This window comes from Alligator mississippiensis, chromosome 1 (genome assembly GCF_030867095.1).
Source record: "Alligator mississippiensis isolate rAllMis1 chromosome 1, rAllMis1, whole genome shotgun sequence".
NCBI lineage: Eukaryota > Metazoa > Chordata > Crocodylia > Alligatoridae > Alligator > Alligator mississippiensis.
In genome coordinates this window covers 50,471,860-50,490,396 of record NC_081824.1, presented here as the reverse complement: position 1 = coordinate 50,490,396, position 18,537 = coordinate 50,471,860, and the positions used below count along the sequence as shown (strand labels likewise).

Sequence of the window (18,537 nt, the reverse complement as noted above, 5' to 3'; positions counted from 1 at the left end):
ACTCATGGAAGGCAAGTTTCTGAATGCCAGCCAACATGGCTTTGTGACTGGCAGTACTTGCCTGACCAAGCTCATCTCCTTCTATGACCAGGTAACATGTGCCCTGGAAGAGGAGATGATGTGGATGTCATTTATCTGGACTTCAAGAAGGCCTTTGACCTAATTCCCCATGATGTCCTCATGGTTAAGTTGGGGAACTGTGGCCTTGATCATCATATGGTCCAATGGCTAGGCAGCTGGCTACGGGGTCAGACCCAAAGAGTACAAATTGAAGGGAGCAAATCAACATGGTGCAGGGTTACCAGTGGAGTCCTTCAGGGCTCAGTACTTGGGCCAGTACTCTTTAACGTTTTCATCAATGATCTAGCTTCGGGAGTCGGATGTGAATTGGCCAAGTTCGTGGACAATACCAAATTATGGGGGAGGGCCATCACACTGTAGGACAGGCTGGGAATACAGGTCGACTTGGACACACTCTCAAGGTGGGCAAACCAAAACCGGATGGCCTTTAATACAGAGAAGTGCAAGGTGCTGCACCTCGGTATAAAGAACCCTCAGTATACTTATAGGCAGTGCTATGTTCGCTAGTGCCAGGACCAAAGGGGACTTGGAGGTCTTGATTGAACACAAGATGAATATGAGTCACCAGCGTAATGCGGTGGCAGGCAAAGCTAACCAAACTCTGGTGTGTATCTACCGATGCATCTCAAGCAAAAACTGGGGAAGTCATCCTCACACTTTATTTGGCCCTGGTGAGACTGCAGCTGGAGTACTGCATCCGGTATTGTCCCCCCACCCCGCTTCAAGAAGGATATGGAGAAACGTGAAAGAGTCCAGAGGAGAGCCACTCATATGATCTAGGGCCTGGAGGGACGGCTATAGGAAGAGAGGCTGAGGGACTTGGCACTGTTCAGTCTGGAGAAGAGAAGGGTCAGGGGGGACTTGGTGGCAGTCTACAACTTCATAAGCAGAGTACATTAGGACCTGGGAGAATATCTGTTCAACAGAGCTCCCAAAGGGATAACAAGGTCTAACGGCCATAAATTCCAGGAAGCCCAATTTTAGACTGGATTGAAGAAAAAAGTTCTTTATGGTGTGTGTGTCCAGGGTCTTGAACAAACTCCCCCAGAGGTGGTGCAAGCACCTACTCTGGACTCCTTCAAAAAACAGCTGGATTTATTTCTTGCTGGGGTCACTTGATCCCAGCTGACTTCCTGCCTTACGGTGGGTGGGCTGGACTCAATGATTTCATGAGGTCCCTTCCATCCTCTATGTCTGTGAAATCTATGAAATATTACTGGTAACACTTATATAAGAATAACTTTGAGACGGCTAATTTTAGTTTCAGAAAATGTTTTTGAAAGGTAACAGATGTCAAGATATATAGACATTTGTTTGTATGGCAGTACCTCTCATTAAACAAACCATGCCTTTTTTTCTCAAAACTGTATCCCTGAAGACAGCCTCCAGAGAAATTGACAGCCCCCAGTTGGAATTTTTTTTGACAGTATTTACATCATGGAAACCAAAACTTTTTTTTGTGGAAATGTATTGAAAGTTTCAGTAGAAAGTTTATTTCTGGTCCAAAATGGAGAGAATGAGGCCATCCAAAAATAGGCATTAATCTGCTGTTTAAGACAGATACAGGAAACCCATTTTCAGATCATTGCTTTGAATTTGACTAAATTTGATCCTGGATCTTCAGCATGTCTGGTAAGTTACCCCTAACCACTGGCAATCCTGATTAGTGCAGATTTTAATATGTCAGTCTCCGCCTCCCCCTTTCTCTCTCTTTGTCTCTTTCTCTCTCCTCCTCCTCCTTCACAAGAGAAGGCTGAGGGGGGACCTAGTGACCGTCTATAAACTCACTAGGGGGGACCAGAAGGGTTTGGGGGAGACCTTGTTTCCCTGAGCGCCCCCCAGGATAATAAGGAATAACGGCCACAAGTTGTTGGAGAGTGGGTTTAGATTAGACATCCGTAGGAACTACTTCACAGTTAGGGCCGCTAGGATCTGGAACCAACTTCCAAGGGTAGTGGTGCTGGCTCCTACCCTGGGGGTCTTTAAGAAGCGGCTTGATGCCTACCTGACTGGGGTCAGTTGAGCCCAGTTTCCCTCCTGCCCAGGCAGGGGGTCAGACTTGAAGATCTACAAGGTCCCTTTCGACCCTACTTCTATGATTCTATGATTCTCCTCCTCCTCTCTCTCTCTTTCTCTGTCTCTTGTTCTTTTGTAAAAAGTGTTAAAACAATTATTCTGATGCAAAAAGGAATCAAAACTTTTCATTTTGAAAAAAAAAAAATTTTTTCCAGCCAGTTCTTAGAGGGTGTCCTTCACTTGTTAGTGTTTCCAATTTATCAAATCAGATGCCAAAAATACCATGATTCAATAAAGCACATAAACATATACTTAAAATACGTGCATATGCACTTTGATGGTTTTGCACATTTATGTTAAACTGATTGGCTGATAACTAGCTATGTGCAATAGTGATTTTTGCCCCCTTTTACTTCACTTTTTCAAAGTTTTGTTTTCCCCTAGTTTTGAAGTGTTAGATGGTAAAACTGAAAAACCATTTCTTAGGTCATTCAGTCTATTCCCCTGCTGTTGCAGGATTGTGCAGCTGTGTCATATAGTTTGTTTTCCAGTGCTCTATCCAGGCTAATTTTTTAAATATGCCAGGAAATAGGGCTTCCACCAATTTCCTTAGAAATTTTTTTTCCACTGTTGTATAGTTTATCACCATTAGGACATTTTCCCTGATATTCAGACTAAATCTTTGTTTCTTAATTTCATCCCATTACTTACAGGCATTTCCATGTCAGGAAAGTAGGTGTTTCCACTGCTGACTGTTCTAGTTTATTCCATAATTAAATTGCCCGTTATGAGCAAAAATTAAGGTTCTGTTCATTTTTAATCAAGAACAATGGAAGTATGAAGATGTTCTACAAGTTCTTCATATATTTTTATGACTTGCATTGCATTTGTAATTGTGGAAGGGTACTTCATATACCAGAAAACTTGTCTATATCCTTCTCAACTATACATTTGGCCCAATAAAATATATCAGCCACAAAAATCCTACCCTGTTGTCAACACTGATTTATATGTTGGAAGATACAATTGATAGGACTAATTTTCTAATTGTCATTACTTCATCAGGATTCTGCAGGCTGCAGGAGTTGTAAACCAGTGTACAGCCCCAATGACTCCACTAGGGCTTCATAAGCCTAGGAGTTTGTCAACATGCAACAGGTTGTAGGTCAGAGGGTCCATGTACAACTATGATAAATATTGGACATTCGATGTTCATTATTTCATTTCCCTCTGATTTGTTTGTATTTTGTTTTTTAGCTAATAGTATCCAATCCTGAATACTACTGAGTGGTTTAAATATTTTTCAGCCTCTCCAGTTTGGAACCTTCTTAACATGCACTTGATAAATTATGGGCACTTACACAGGTTCCTTTTTTCATGTGATAAGCCCCCTGAAAGTGCTTGACAGCCATGAGATAAGACGCAAGCAAAACTGTAGAGCACTTTTCAAAAGACCCATCATGTGAAAGATTAACCCTTGTTAAATCAGCTATTAGCTGAAGGCACTCTAGAGCAGAGTGCCTTAGGGAACTGTTGTTCAGCTTCCCTGCGAGGCTTAAGTATGGGTGATTCCATCTGCATCCCATGCACCTTTGCAAGACTGGGATGGTGTTTGCACCCGCTCAGCCAGGCCTCTGGGGCTATCATAGAGAGAAGAGTGGGAGGAGGGGGGAAGGTATCCCTGCGGCCATCTGAAGGGGAGCTAAGCAAGGTGAGGGGACTCTGTTCCCTCCACCCTCCTCCCCAGCTCTGGCTATGGTAAAGGTAAGTCAGAAGCTGCGTGATGCCAGTCAAAACGCTTGGCCACAGGGTGGGGGAAGGGATCTCCCCCCACCTCGTGGGCCGAGCCTGGATCCCCCAATACTCCAGCCAGGGTAATGGGGAGGGGGGCATGATGTCGGGGGGCTCCCTTCTCCCACCCCTGCCTGAGTCTCTTGACAAGGGGCAGCACATAGCTGCTGACTTGGCTTTGGCATGGCTGGAGCTTGGGGGTGGGGTTGGGCTGGTGAGAGGGGCATTTTGACAGCCTCCTTGAATCCTGATGGAGGGGTGGAGCTGAGGAGTGGGGCATTTTGGCAGTCCGTTAGAGGCTGATGGAACATCTTCTCTTGGTAACCAGGGCCAGTGCACGCAGGCTTGTCCCCCTCCCGCTCCCTCTTACCCAGCAGGTGAATGCTTGTTGGGGTCAATGGTGCTCTAACTCATGGTGCTTTGTGTAAAGTGCCATGAGTTAGAAAGCATCCCTGACAGACTGGCTAAATGTCTGTAGGCACCCTATGTTACTCAGTAAGTTATATAATGTAAACCAGTTTTCTGGGGGTTTTTTTGTCTGAATATAATTTTAAATAGTGCATCTGAGTAGACATAAGATATGTTAACCAGAAAATACATGGTAAACAACTGTCTTACCCAATTTTTAAATTAAAATCTATCTACCAAAGCAAACTGACAGCTTTTTCTGGTCTAGTCAGGTAGTGGGAAGTTTTAATTAAGCCTTCCCTTGAAATTGTTCAAGAAAGCTTCATAATAAATCATCAAGTAAAGAGCTCCATAATCAATGACAAAAACTTAGGGAATCCTGACATCTGGCAATTGTAATGTGACTCGGAAGGCCAAGAATATAAACAAAGCTATGCTAATGAAATTCCCTGACAGAAATGTGGGAGGATTTTTTAAAGTGTCTTTTATTGCCAACTGTATTCATCAAGATGTTTTTCTTATGGAGAAAAAAAAAACTATTTATTCAAACTGTTTTAAATTATGCTGTAAATTTTACTGCTTAAAAATATTTTAAATACTAACACATTATCTTCCAATGTAATGGGATGAAGTGCATTGGATGAATGAACAGAAAAAATGGATAGCCAACTTTTGAAAGTTCAAGGAAGCACGTTGTGGAAGTATCCCTTCGTTAGGACATTTCTCTGTTTCTCACAGAATAGAACTGAACTGTTCCAGAGGGCCATGGTAGGCTTTTTATATAAAAGCACAGATTGTCCCTTCCTTCCTGCCCTCCATGGAGGGAGGACCAGAATATATAACTGTTTCAGATGTGTGTACATAATTGATGTACTTAATATAATGCATTATATCAGGGGTTCTCATACTTTGTGATACCACGACCCCATAAAATAATATATACATTTATGTGACCCCCTCATTATTAAAGCTATTGATTTCATTAGGATTTAGGTAGGAGATAAAGCACATTTCCCTTTTGTATTGTAGATGAAATATATTTGTCAAAAAACACTTTATACAGTTTTTATCAAATTTAGAAATGTTTCACTGAAAAAAAAAGTCAAATTTAAAAGTGTCAATAGTTTTTACTGAGAAGGATGAGCGTGCTCGGTACTACTTAGTTTTCAAACCTGGGCTTTATTTTTGAGACTGCCAGTCTCATTTCGTGCCTCCCATTTATTTTTGATTGCTATTTGCTCTTTATAGTGACAACTGCTGAAAACCCTAATTCACAACATCCTACTTGTGTGAAGGGAAATCTTGCACTCAATCACATGCGGTCAGTCGAACTGTTGACAGTTAAATACCGATCTTAATTAACCCATATACGCCCAGATTAGAAAACAAAGGAGACACATCCAATGTGGGCGAGTCCAAGAACACATGCGTTGCTGCTGGGGGAGGGAAGCAGGTAGAGCATTTGCATGTTGGGGAGGGAAGAGAAGTTTGCGACCTCCTTTTAAAATGCTTGTGACCCCCTGGGGGTTCGCAACCCCCAGTTTGAGAACCATTGCATTATATTATCCATTTTATATTTATACAGAGTGCCAGATTTCAACAAATGCCTCTCAGTATTTTTCTTTTAGCTAATGTAGGGTGATCTTGATTGGAAAGTACAGTAACATTTTTATCACGAATTGTCATATACCCTTGATATTTCCACTGCTAGCAGTGCGTCTTTTACCCACAGCCTACTGAAGTCAACATGACTCTTTGGGTTGTCTTCAGTGAGATTCAGATGAGCTGGTTTATTTTAAGTCTTTTGATTATTTGTTAATCACCTTTTGTTTATGAATGGGTTATTATTTTAATATATTATTAGATGTCAGGATATATAATATATTTGTTGTTCTAGGGTGAACGTGGACTTCCTGGTTTTCCTGGATTACATGGGATGCCAGCACCAAAGGTTGAAACTAAATCTTTCTTTTACTATTACCCATGCAGCAGGGATTATTCAATATCTACTTTCTAACAGCTAATGATAAAACTATAAGATGTATATAAATGTTTTTAAATGTATGTATAAACACACAATAAGTAAGGCTAATATTGGTGATGATCTGTTGTGATTATGGGAATTGTGTGGATGGCGCACATTATGGTCCTTATCACAACCCATGAACTCAACATAAAAACTTCCTTTGATTCTTTGAGCTTTAAATCAGAATCTATATTGAATAGCTTTACATTTTCATTATATCTTTCTTTGTAAATAGTATGTCAGAGTAATGGAATCATTATTTATATTGCATTTTGCACTGCATTACATTGCATTTCGCATTATTTTTATTAGATTTGCATACTCCAGTGTGACCCTCAGGTTCTTGAAGGACTTTGCTATGCTAATCCTATGTATGTCCTATCTAATACATTCTTGAATAACTACAGAGTAGATCCCTCAATTACATCTCCAATTTATTAATTGCCTTATTGATTTTTATTTCTTAAGTTCTTCCTAATATATATTTTTTTAACTCGGGTTTTCAAAAATATACAGCTCACAATAGGGGTTAGATTTTCAAAGAGCTAAACTTCCATTTAGGCACTTATGGAAGTAGGGCTTCTATTGAAAACAAAGGCGTGAGGCCTTCAAGTTGATGAGTATTTCTTAAGAGGTAGCAAACATTTTCTATTTTTTCTCAGAGGTACCTCTCCATCAAGGCATTCATTAACTTGCACAGTTGTGCCTTTTGTTTGTGAGAGTTTGTACTGTGAAGTCTGTATTTTGGTTATTCGCAACTGTATCTCTTGATCTGACTGTATTTCAGATATTAATCTATTCAGTTGCATCTGTGCTATGTATTTCCTTGTATTTGGGATATAACTTTACACACTGAGTTTCCTTGTATTTGGCTACTCTGTTCCTTGCTTCCACCATAACATTGAATGCTTCAGTTCATATTGTGGAATTAGTTAACTTCCCTGTTCACAGAATATTATTATTTTCTGATATAGCAAGTTTCAGTAGTATATCAAATGTACTCAATAGCAAATGTGAGTTAAACTATAGTTCCAACCTAAGGAATATGATTCTGTTTTATATGCCTTATCTTTATCTTCAGCAATTCCTCACAATCGAGGTTGATTGCCTGCCACGATTGTCTTATCTGTGTGTTCAAAGATGGCTGATGAGGCCAATCTGGGACCAACAGACTCTTGCAACCGGGAATGCAACCCCATTCATGTGGGGTGGGTGGCTCCGGATTCTTGATTCAGTCTGCAACAAACTGTTTCTGCCTCTCCCACTTTTTTTATATTCTATTGTTGTTGTAGGATTTCAAAGTACTGAGATCCTTGCAGCAGACTTCCCCCATTTGGGGTAGTCCTGGGCAATAGTCTGCCACGAGTTGACGTTGATATTTTTGTACCCCAAAGCTTGCAAAAGATACATTTTCCAAGTATTTTAGTTGGTTTGATAAAAGATACCGGATTTATCCGAAGAATCTTATCTGCCTATGTCGATATGTGATGCTTTTCCATCAGTCAGTCAGTCAGTTGGAATACTTAATGTTTATAATGGTGTATAATTAGTTGGCTCCATTTTTAAAAGTAAAATAACTTCTTTATATGTATTTTTATTTAGGGTGAGAGGGGCCCTAAAGGAGATCAAGGACCACCAGGAGTTTATGGGAAAAAGGCAAGTTTAAAGTAAAGGACATACGAAATTACAAGCATTGTATTGATATACTAATATTTCAAAATAGCTTTTATTTATATGAGTGTGAATCCTTTGATCCGTACTCATGCAGACATTTTCACCTGTATTCAGTGCATCTAAGTTGCCCAATGTGTCATCAAATATAAGTACAATCTTATTTCACCCTGCTGAAGTCCGTGATAAACCATCAATGGCCACGTCCAGATGAGCATGGCCATGTGGTATGTGGCAATGCAGACATGTCTGTGGTGCCACATGTCACACATTCAGCTGTTCTCTGCACTACAAGGGAGCAGTGCGCTGGTTTGGTTTTTTTGGACCCCTGAATATCCAGGGGCCAAAAACCCTGCACAAAAAAAAAAAAAAAAAAGCAGAGCGGTGTATGTGGGGACAGTGCACGTCACTCAAAATTAGAGACTGCCTAGGAAGAAGAGAAGCCTGGGTTATGACACCATGCTGGTTATGTATGATATTCTTTTACATTCAATATAAAATGCATAAATATCATCTTTGCCTTCTTTGGGAGCAGAGGCTTACTAAAAAAGTGAACCCATTGGCCCCATCCACACAAGGGTAGATAGTTGGTTCCCTGGAGACAACTAGCAGCAGGATAACTTGTGCTGCTGCTAGGTGTCCCCAGGGAACACCTGTGCCACATGCCCTCTGCATGTGGTAGGTTACCCCAGGTGAGGTAGGAGACGCTGAGACTAGCACCGGGCTGACCCCAGCAGCCTTATCTGGGGTCCTGGGGACCTCAGAGAGGTTCTCCTCTGAGTTCTCGTCACTCAGCTGCAGTCAAGTTTTTTTGCATTCACTCCTTCTGCCCTTTCATTTCTGTTTACCCTATTGCCCAGCTTCAATAGAAAGAATAGAGAGGATGCTCCCAGACCTGCCTGCCTAGGCCAGTGGTTAACTCACTTCCTAAGAAAAGGGAGAGAGAGGCTCAAATCTTCTCAAGCTGAGCAAGGCCTAGAGCCCAAGTTTCCAGCCTCTTAGGTTAGTGACCTAACTACTAAGGTCACTAAGATAGTCAGGGGAATGGATATCTTTTTATGATAGAATATTAAAGAAACTGGATTTATTTAGTTCAGGTAAATGGAGATTGAGAGGGGATATGATCACTCTTTATAAATATGTATATGGTGTGAATATAAGGGAATGTTAAGAGCATTTTAGGCTGAAGATCACATGGCCACAAACTGGCTAGTTATACATTTAGATGGAAAATGAGAACATTTCTAACTATCAGAAAAAATAAACTTTTGAATTTTCTTCCAAACAAAGTAACGGAGACAAAGAATTTCTTTAAGCTTAAATGAGATGGGCATGCACACATGAGAATGTAAGTGGTTTGCTGGTATCAAAAAACAAAAAAAGAAGGGTGCACCAAAAAAAGTGGGGTGGAACAGATGGTAGCACGTGTGTCATGAAACTGATGCCTGGCCAGCTACAGCCACACTCCAGCTGCTGGCCAGGCTCCATGCACCCAGATTGCTGTTGCTGTAGCCCCAGGAGGCCCCCAGGACCCCAGGAAATGCTGCTGGGGCTAGCCAAGGTGCTGGCCCTAACCTCGCCTACCCCATCTGGGACAATTTGCCCGGTGCCAGAGCACATGTGTGGAGTGTTCCCCAGGGACAAGTAGCAGCAGCACAAATATGCATACTCGTTTGAACACTCCCAATAACTTTATGAAAGGGGTGGATAATAGTATCTGACAAGGAGCTCTAGCTTAACATTTAGCGTGTTTGATGTGAAGTTGTATTTGTGATCTCCAGATTGGGGTATAAGTTCGCTCTGTAGTGTGGAAGAGATCTAGTAATCCTATGTCTCAAGGCTTTTGCTGGTCTCTTGTGGGACCCAGAAATAATTTTTTTCTAATTTCCTTCCCAGACCAGATTGGGAGGGGAGGGAAGCAGCCACTGCTGCTCCCAGCTTCTCCCCCAAACCAGGGACTGCAAGGTGGGCAACAGGGGCAGCAGTGGCAGGTTGTGAACTGGGATCTGGAGTCTGTCCCCAAACCTAGGTACCAGTCTTGCTGGCTTCCTCTTATCATTCCGACTGCTCAGCTGGGCACAGGACAATGATTTAAAACCCAGCAGGGGCAGAAGCAGGCTTGCAGAGAGCTTCCCTGAGCCCCATGATTTCCATTGCCACTGCCATTCATAGTTTCATAGTAGCTAGGGTCAGGAGGGACCTGAACAGATCATCTAGCCTGACCCCTTGCCACAGGCAGGAATGAATGCTGGCTTCACAAGACCCCAGACAGGTGATCATCCAACCTCCTCTTGAGTTTGCCCAAGGTAGGGGCGAGGACCACTTCCCTGGGAAGTTGGTTCCAGATTTTGGCCACCCTAACTGTCAAATATTGCCTTCTGATCTCTAACCTAAACCTATTCTCCATCAGCTTATTATCATTTTTTCTTGTCACCCCAGGTGGTGCTGGGGAGAAAAGGGTTCTGCCTACTTGTTGTTGATCTCCCCTGATGCGCTTGTAGGCAGCCACCAGGTCCCCCCTCAGCCTCCTCTTGCTGAGGCTGAACAGGTTCAGGTCCTTCAGTCTCTCCTTGTAGGGCCTGTCCTGCTGCCCTCTCACCAAGCGGGTGGCCCTCCTCTGAACCCTCTCCAGGCTGGCCACATCCCTTTTGAAGTGCGGCACCCAGTACTAGACGCAGTACTCCAATTGCGGCCTGACCAATGTCGCATAGAGGGGGAGTATCACTTCTCTGGACCAGCTTGAGATGCACCTTTGGATGCATGACAAGGTATGGTTGGCCTTGCTGGCTGCTGTCTGGCATTGGCGGCTAATGTTCATCTTGGGGTCAGTAATGACTCCAAAATCCCTTTCCGCCTCTGTGCTTTCAAGAAGGGAACTCCCCAGCCTGTATGTATGCTGTGGATTCCTTCTCCCCAGGTGCAGCACCCTGCATTTATCTACGTTGAACCCCATCCTATTCTCATCTGCCCACTTCTGTAGTCTGTCTAAATCTAGTTGCAGCCTCTTTCTCCCTTCAAGTGTGTCCACCTCACCCCACATCTTAGTGTCATCAGCAAACTTGGACAGCGTGCTTTCCACCCCCTCGTCCAAGTTGCTGATGAAGATGTTAAACAGTGCGGGCCCGAGGACCAAGCCCTGGGGTACCCCACTGCTCTCATCTTGCCAGGTTGAGTACAACCTGTCCACCACTACTCTTTGGGTGCACCCCATCAGCCAATTTTTTACCCATCCAACTGTGCAGGCAGGCAGTCACTTAATTTATTGATGAGAATGGGGTGAGAGACAATGTCAAAGGCCTTCTTAAAGTCTAGAAAGACTACGTCCACAGTGACACCGCCATCCAAGGATTTAGTTACTTGGTCATAAAAGGCAATCGGGTTGGTCTGGCAGGACCTGCCTTTGATGAACCCATGCTGATTGCCCCTGAGCATGATCTCTCCTGCAGGCCCTCCACAAATGTACTCCTTGATGATTCTCTCCAAGATCTTCCTGAGCACTGAGGTGAGGCTTACAGGCTTATAATTACTTGGGTCTTCCTTACTCCCCTTCTTGAAAATTGAGACCACAGTAGCCAGTTTCCAATCCCCCAGCACCTGGCCAGATGACCACAGATGCTCATACAGCCGGGCCAAGGGCTCCGCGATGACCCCTGCCAGCTCCCTCGACACCCTTGGGTGGAGGGCATCTGGACCTGCAGATTTAAAAATGTCTGATCCTTCCAGAAGATCCCTAACTACATCTACGCTGACTGAAGGCTTGATAGAGCTATCCCCCAGCTGGATGGCAGGGTAGAGATTTGAAAGTTAGAGGGAAGGCAGAGTGGACTTGCAGAGGGTTTTATCACTCTGGTTCCTGCCCCCACAGTCTTTAAATGCCATGTATGCTGTGTGCATCATCTGGGAACTGCCTGAACTAGCTGTGGGCTTTGCTCTGCTAGCCACTTCCCTCTCAGATTGATTGTTCCCCATCATGGGAAGGGTGGGGAGCCTTTTTCATAGATTTCATAGACATTAGGGGCTGGAAGGGACCTTGTGAAATCATAGAGTGCAGCCTCCCTGCCAGAGGCAGGAACTCTGCAGGGATCAGATGATTGCAGCACAATAAACATTCATTTTCCCTGCAGCTTTACTCTTCCCTGGGAATAGAAGTGGAGCAGCCACTTCTCCCCATACTGTCCCTGTATTGGGGTCACTCTAGTCTTGAAGAGGCTTGAAGAACAGGGAAGAGGGAGGAGTTGCAGGCTGAACACCTGCACTGCTGCCTTGTCTGGAAACATTTCTAGAGGTGAAAATTTCCCAGAAATTTCTTCTGCTAGAAATAAATCTATAACATGTAGACCTGAACTGGACATATAAGGGGTGTGATTCACCCCTCTTCTTGTGACTTGCATTGAATTTTGTATTCTGTCTTGCCTGCCTGTAGATGGCTGTGTGCTTAGTGCATGTGTGTTTTGGAGTTACATAAGTTACCCAACCCAGTGAGAGAGAGAGAGCTATCTGACTCCGTGGGTAGATTAGGTTCACTCTCCTGAGGCAAGATGCATGCTATTTGGATGTCCAGTAGGCAGAATAAAACCTGAGCTTCTCTTTTTATTCATACACTCTTCAGCCATCACATTTTCTTTTCAATGGAATACAATGATTACATATATGTGTGTACGTATGTGCGTACATACATGTATGTGTGTATGCACATACATACATATGAAATGCATGTACATATGAATGTAACTACAGAGTGTGTTACCAAGAAATAATCTCACATGTTGTGATTTGTCATGTTGAAATAGAATAGAATTGGACTTCTTCAAGAAGAGTTGTCAGCTGATGTCTGAATAAACAAAATGTAAAAACCTGAAGCACTGGGAGAGATGCAATATTGACTTTATAAAAACACAAGTATACTATAAATCCCTGGCAGTTGTTATGGTTATGGCATGATTAATGCGTTAATCACACCATACATACCAACGTGCCACATATTCAGCCAATTTTATATTAAATGGCAAACTAGCCATAAAAATATTCCACATATATACAAAATCATAGAAAATAATAGTTGCAAAAGACCTCACAAGGTCATCTAGTCCAACCCCCTGCTCAAAGCAGGCTCATCCCCAAATATATCATTCCAGCCAGGGCTTTGTCAAACTGGACCTTAAAAACTTAGAAGGATGGAGATTCCACAACCTCTCTAGGTAACCTGTTCCAATATTCTGCCTCCCTCCTAGTAAGAAAGTTTTTTATAATATCCAACCTAAACCTCCCTTGCTGCAAATTGAGACCATTGCTCCTTGTTTTGTCACCGCTGAGAACAGTCTAGCTCTAGTATCTTTGGAACCACCCTTTAGGTAGTTAAAGGCTTCTACCAAATCCCCACTCGGTCTTCTCTTCTGCAACTTAAATAAGCCCAGTTTCCTCAGCCTCTCTTCGTTGGTCATGTGCCCCAGCTCCTGAACCATTTTTGTTGCCCTCTGCTGGACTTTCTCCAATTTGTCCAGAGGGGGCCCAAAACTGAACACAGTACTCCAGATGTTGCCTCACCAGTGCTCAATAGAGGGGAATAATTACTTCCCTCAATCTGCTGGCAGTGCTCCTGCTAATGCAGCCCAGTATGCTGTTATCCTTCTTGGCAACAAGGGCACACTCTTGACTCATATCTAGCTTATTGCCTACTGTAACCCCTAGGTCCTCTTCTGCACAGCTGCTTTTGAGCCAGTCAGTCCCCAGTCTGTACCAATGTATGGGATTATTCTGTCCTAAGTGTAGGACTGCATTTGTCCTTATTGAACATTGTGGGATTTCTTTTGGTCCAATCTTCCAGTTTTTCTAGGTCACTGAATCCTTGACCTACCCTCCAGCATATGTACTACACCCCCCAGCTTGGTGTCATCTGTGAACTTGCAGAGGATGTAATCCATCCTATCTTCCAGATTGTTAATGAAGATATTGAACAAAACTGGCCCGAGGATAAATCCCTGGGGCACTCTACTTGATCCCGGTTGCCAATTAAACATTGAGCTATTGATTACTACCTGTTGAGCCTGACAATCCAGCCAGCTTTCTATCCACCTTACAGTCCATTGATCCAACCCATACTTCCTCAGGTTGCTTGCAAGAATGCTGTTGGGGATGGTATCAAAAGCTTTGCTAAAGTTAAGGTATACCACATCCACTGCTTTCTCTACATCCACAGAGCCAGTTATCTCATCATAGAAGGCAATCAGGTTGGTCAGGCATGACTTGCCCGTGGTGAATCCATGCTGACTGGTCCTAATGACCATCTTCTCCTCCATGTGCTTAGAAATGGAATCTTTGAAGATTCTTTGACCTCCTCCATGATTTTTCCAGGGACTTAGGTGCGGCTGACTGCTCTGTAGTTCCCTGAATCCTTCTTCTTCTCTTTCTTAAAGATGGGCACTATACCCTTTTTCAATCATCTGGGACCTCCCCCGATCACCACGAATTTTCAGAGATAATCTAGAATGTTCTTGTGGCTAGTTTTTATGACCTCTCAGATTGTATATGTACCATGCCCAGTCCTCATGCCAACAATCAGCTGATGGTCAGCATTGTGAAAAGGGCCCTTCCTGCTTTCTGGTGATGAGGTGCCCTCCTCCCAGTTGTTGGCATCCAAGGCTGCTTGAGGTTCTCCATGTGCTAGGAGGAGCTAATTAGCTCCCCAAATTTAGCAGGGTCAAAACTGGGTGCCTGGCTTAGATCTTGTAGTGGGTGGGAGCCAATTAACTCCCTTCATATAAAGCTGGCCACCTAGTAGCCTTGTACGCAGCCCTGCCAGGCACCTGGCTTTGAAATTGAAGAGCAGAGGAAGCTGATTTGATTCCCTTGTTTGGGGTGCACTGTACCCAATTTTCAACTTGCCAGTGTACATGGAACCTGGGATCTTGTGCTCTACATATGCTGGCCAGCTGTGCCAGTGGAGGGTGATTTAGTATCTGATCTTTGTGTCCTGCCTTGTACATACGGCATGACAGGAGACGCGATTGTTAGGATTGGGGATCAGATCTCTTTGTGCCATTAAATTTAATGTCTCCTAGGGTCCATGCATATGCATTCTTGCCCACTGTTACATTTTCTAGTATGTTTAAATTCATAGATTCATAGATGTTGGGGTCGGAAGGGACCTCAATAGATCATCGAGTCCGAGCCCCTGCATAGGCAGGAAAGAGTGCTGGGTTTAGATGACCCCGGCTAGATGCCTATCTATTGTAGCTACTTGACTCAAGGACTGTTGTTATATTTCTGTATTTTACTACTGTGTAAATGGCATGGCAACACTTCAGTTTTGCAAAATATGGTATATTGTTTCGTATGTATATATATATATATATATATATATATATCATTCTAAAGCAATCTTTCATAGAAAATGAAAGCAAGCAGTATATGACTTATAGACTAAGTGTGCTGAAATCGTGTGTGATTGATTTTTTTGTTTAGATACTATTTGAATAGTATTTCCCTTAATGATTGTTGCTGACTTAATTATATTTTCCAGGGTGCAAAAGGAGAAAAAGGTGATTCAGGTTTTCCAGGGATACATGGACGACCTGTAAGTTCTGTAAGGGTGATTTATGTGTTTTGATTTTATGTTGTTAAAACAGCTAATAATATGACGTTAACTGTTACCACAGGGAGAACCTGGGAGAAATGGGAAGGATGGATTACCTGGAAGTCCTGGTTTCAAGGTATGATCTATACATTACTTTTCCAAGTCTTATATAAATGTTGCTCTTAATCTCTTTATTTGTATACTTCATTCTTTGGATTATTACCAGATATGGTAAAGTTTGTTACTGATTTGGTATTAGCCAAAGCCTTGATCTGAGGCTTATCAAAGGCAATGGAAACACATGTCCTTCTCATAACTAAACTCAATGCAATGATTTTCAAAGGATGTTCCTGACAGAGAAATATTGTCATTTATATTTCTTTAAATGTGTGGTCTCTTAAGACATTTGATGCACATGCAGAGAGAGAGGTGTATAATGTGCAAGCACTTCCTCCCCTGCCCCCCACATTCCTAAAATATTTTGCAACTTGAATTATTTCAATGGCTAAGGGAAATGAAGAAGTGCAAGGGAAAAATAGCCCACTGTACTGCATGTACTTTAGAGGATAGAATCTAGCCCTAAATGTGCATTATACCTCTGTTTGATACAAAGAATTCACCTTCATCTATAAGCAGTATATGAAATGAAGCTGTTTAGTGCCAACTAAACTACTTGATAATAGTTTTGTTCTCCTAAATAATTCATTTAATATTGGAAAAATCACTGAACTTCAAAGTTATCTCTAGGAGTGTGGAAATAAACGGTTTCTCTGCCTCTTCAGTATTTTAAATATGTGACGTTTCAAAACTCATAAGAACCAAATGAAGTCTAAACTCAGAATTTTTTAGTTCTGTTCAAAATCTGCCAAATGACTACTGTCATCTCTGGTATTCTAAAATCCTAGAGTTTTTGGTTCCATTTAAAAAACTTAATTTGAGGTAGAACTTTTTGCAGAATTCCTAACAAATTAATAGGGAGCTGGTTAGCTGTACTATTCTGCCTAAAAATGCATAGGTTCCATGGCCTATATCTGTGTAACGCAACATAATGCAACACAACACAACACTTATTTTGAAAGTATATAGATCTGTCTTTATCCTTACAGTAAACAAACTATGCATGATTTAATACATTTTGTAAATTTCTAAATTCAAACTAAAACACATGTTAATGATCCTTTGTCATTTACTTAACTATTCTACTATAAGAGTATGATGGACTTGAGTCACTATTTCTTTTTTTTGTTCTATATGCATTTCAAAAAGTAGTTTGAGAAATCATTTTCTCTTGTTTACATGAGTGTTAATCTGCTATTGAACATATGAGAGATCACTTGCACCTTTTTTGTTTCATAATACGATAGCTAATACAAGACACATTTCTGCTTCATTCTAACATTTTGTCAGCTTGCCTTTAACATCTGCTTACTATAAAACATCATTTTATTTTGGGTTTGCTGTAATCAAAATCAGAGCGGTAACATGCAGGCTTTGTTTGAAAGAGATTTCTGCTGAAGTTTTCCCTGCCCTCTTCCAAAATTTCTTAAACGTATTTGTTCTGAGAGAATGTTAAATAAATCATTGCTTCCAGTCTAGGAGCTGTCTATTGTGCCTTCTATTTATCTTTTTTAATTTAAATCCATTGATGCCATCTTGCTACATATTAATCGGTTGAGTAACAATTTTTATAATACTTTCTGGATTTTTTTTGTTTCTTTTTTGCATTTTTGATAACAAAGAGCATGTTTGAGTGATTTGACTTCTGAATGGTGTGGTTGTTCTAAAGTGCTTTGAAATTTTTCAGAGATCTACATTTCTTACTCATAGAATCATGTTTTTGGAAGAGAGTTAAGGTTCATCCAGTTGAGTCTCCTGAACAAATGCAGGATTTGCTGTTCCTAAGGTCTTTCCTAAGGCTGGATGCCTATCCAGCTTTCTTGCAAAAAAAACTTCAGCTTTCCTAGGCATCTTTGCTGCTCACAGACATGGGGAAATTCAGTGTGCTCCTGAATTCACCCCAGCACATACCCAGAAGAGGCAGCACCTTAGTTGCATCCAGTTTTCCCAACAACTGTAGAGATTGGGTGCTTTAGTGGGGCTTTTTTGGCACTTCTATCTAATAACTGATTGAATCAACCTTAGCTAAAAGCGCCAAAAAGCCCCACTGAAGTGCCCAATCTATGCACTGAGGAGTCAGGTTGAAGTAATATGCTGCTGCTTCTGGTTGAGCACATCCCCCCCACCCCCTTGTGTTTCAGTGTCCCTTGTTATTGTCTGACTGGTCTTACAGTTAAAAGATTTTTTTCCTGAGATGTGATCTAAATTTGCTTAACTGCAGTTTAAACACATTGCCATATATATCAGTGGAAGAGGAAATGAGTCTCCATTTTTGGGGGGGCAGTCTTTTGAATATTTTAAAACTTCTGTCATGTCCTGCCTCATCTCTTTTTCTCTCAATCAAACATACTTAATTCTTTTTAACTTTTCCTTATATGGTACATTTTCCAACCCCTTTATCATCTTAGTCAGTCACTTCTGCCCTCTCTAGTTCTTTTACATCAGGGCTCGGCAATTATTTGGGCTTGTGAGCCAGACAGGAAGTTTTGGTGAGCTGCTGCAGGCCAAATCAGCACCCCCTCCTCACCCAACAGGTCACCAAAACTCCCTAAGCAACCCAATCCCATACACCTAGCCATGCCCTGTCGCCAGGGATCCTAGCTGGTCTCCATGGAGACCCCGGGATCGTGGGCTGGTGAGCAAGGCAGAGCTGTGATCTGCCCTCCACATGCCTTTGCCCAGAGAGCTGGTTCCTGTTGTAGGAGCGTGTGGGCAGTGAATCACACCTCTGCTCCATGCGTGGCCCAGATGGGGCCAGGGGCGGGCGGGGAGTGGCATTTGGGAATGGGATTGGCAGGGCAAAGGCAAGGATCTTGGGCCCTGGCCCCACGCTGTCACTTCTGCTGTTGCTCCT

The 18,537-nt window shown here is 42.4% G+C and overlaps 1 protein-coding gene across 1 annotated transcript in view; it reads left to right on the top strand.

The window, feature by feature from the left end:
- COL21A1 (collagen type XXI alpha 1 chain) overlaps positions 1-18,537 on the top strand; it is a 236,612-nt gene that overhangs the window by 122,839 nt on the left and 95,236 nt on the right. Inside the window, exons 13-16 of the mRNA XM_019496944.2 lie at positions 6,194-6,247; positions 7,925-7,978; positions 15,513-15,566; positions 15,649-15,702. Coding sequence (XP_019352489.1) covers positions 6,194-6,247; positions 7,925-7,978; positions 15,513-15,566; positions 15,649-15,702 — 216 coding nt within the window. The remainder of the gene's footprint in view (positions 1-6,193; positions 6,248-7,924; positions 7,979-15,512; positions 15,567-15,648; positions 15,703-18,537) is intronic.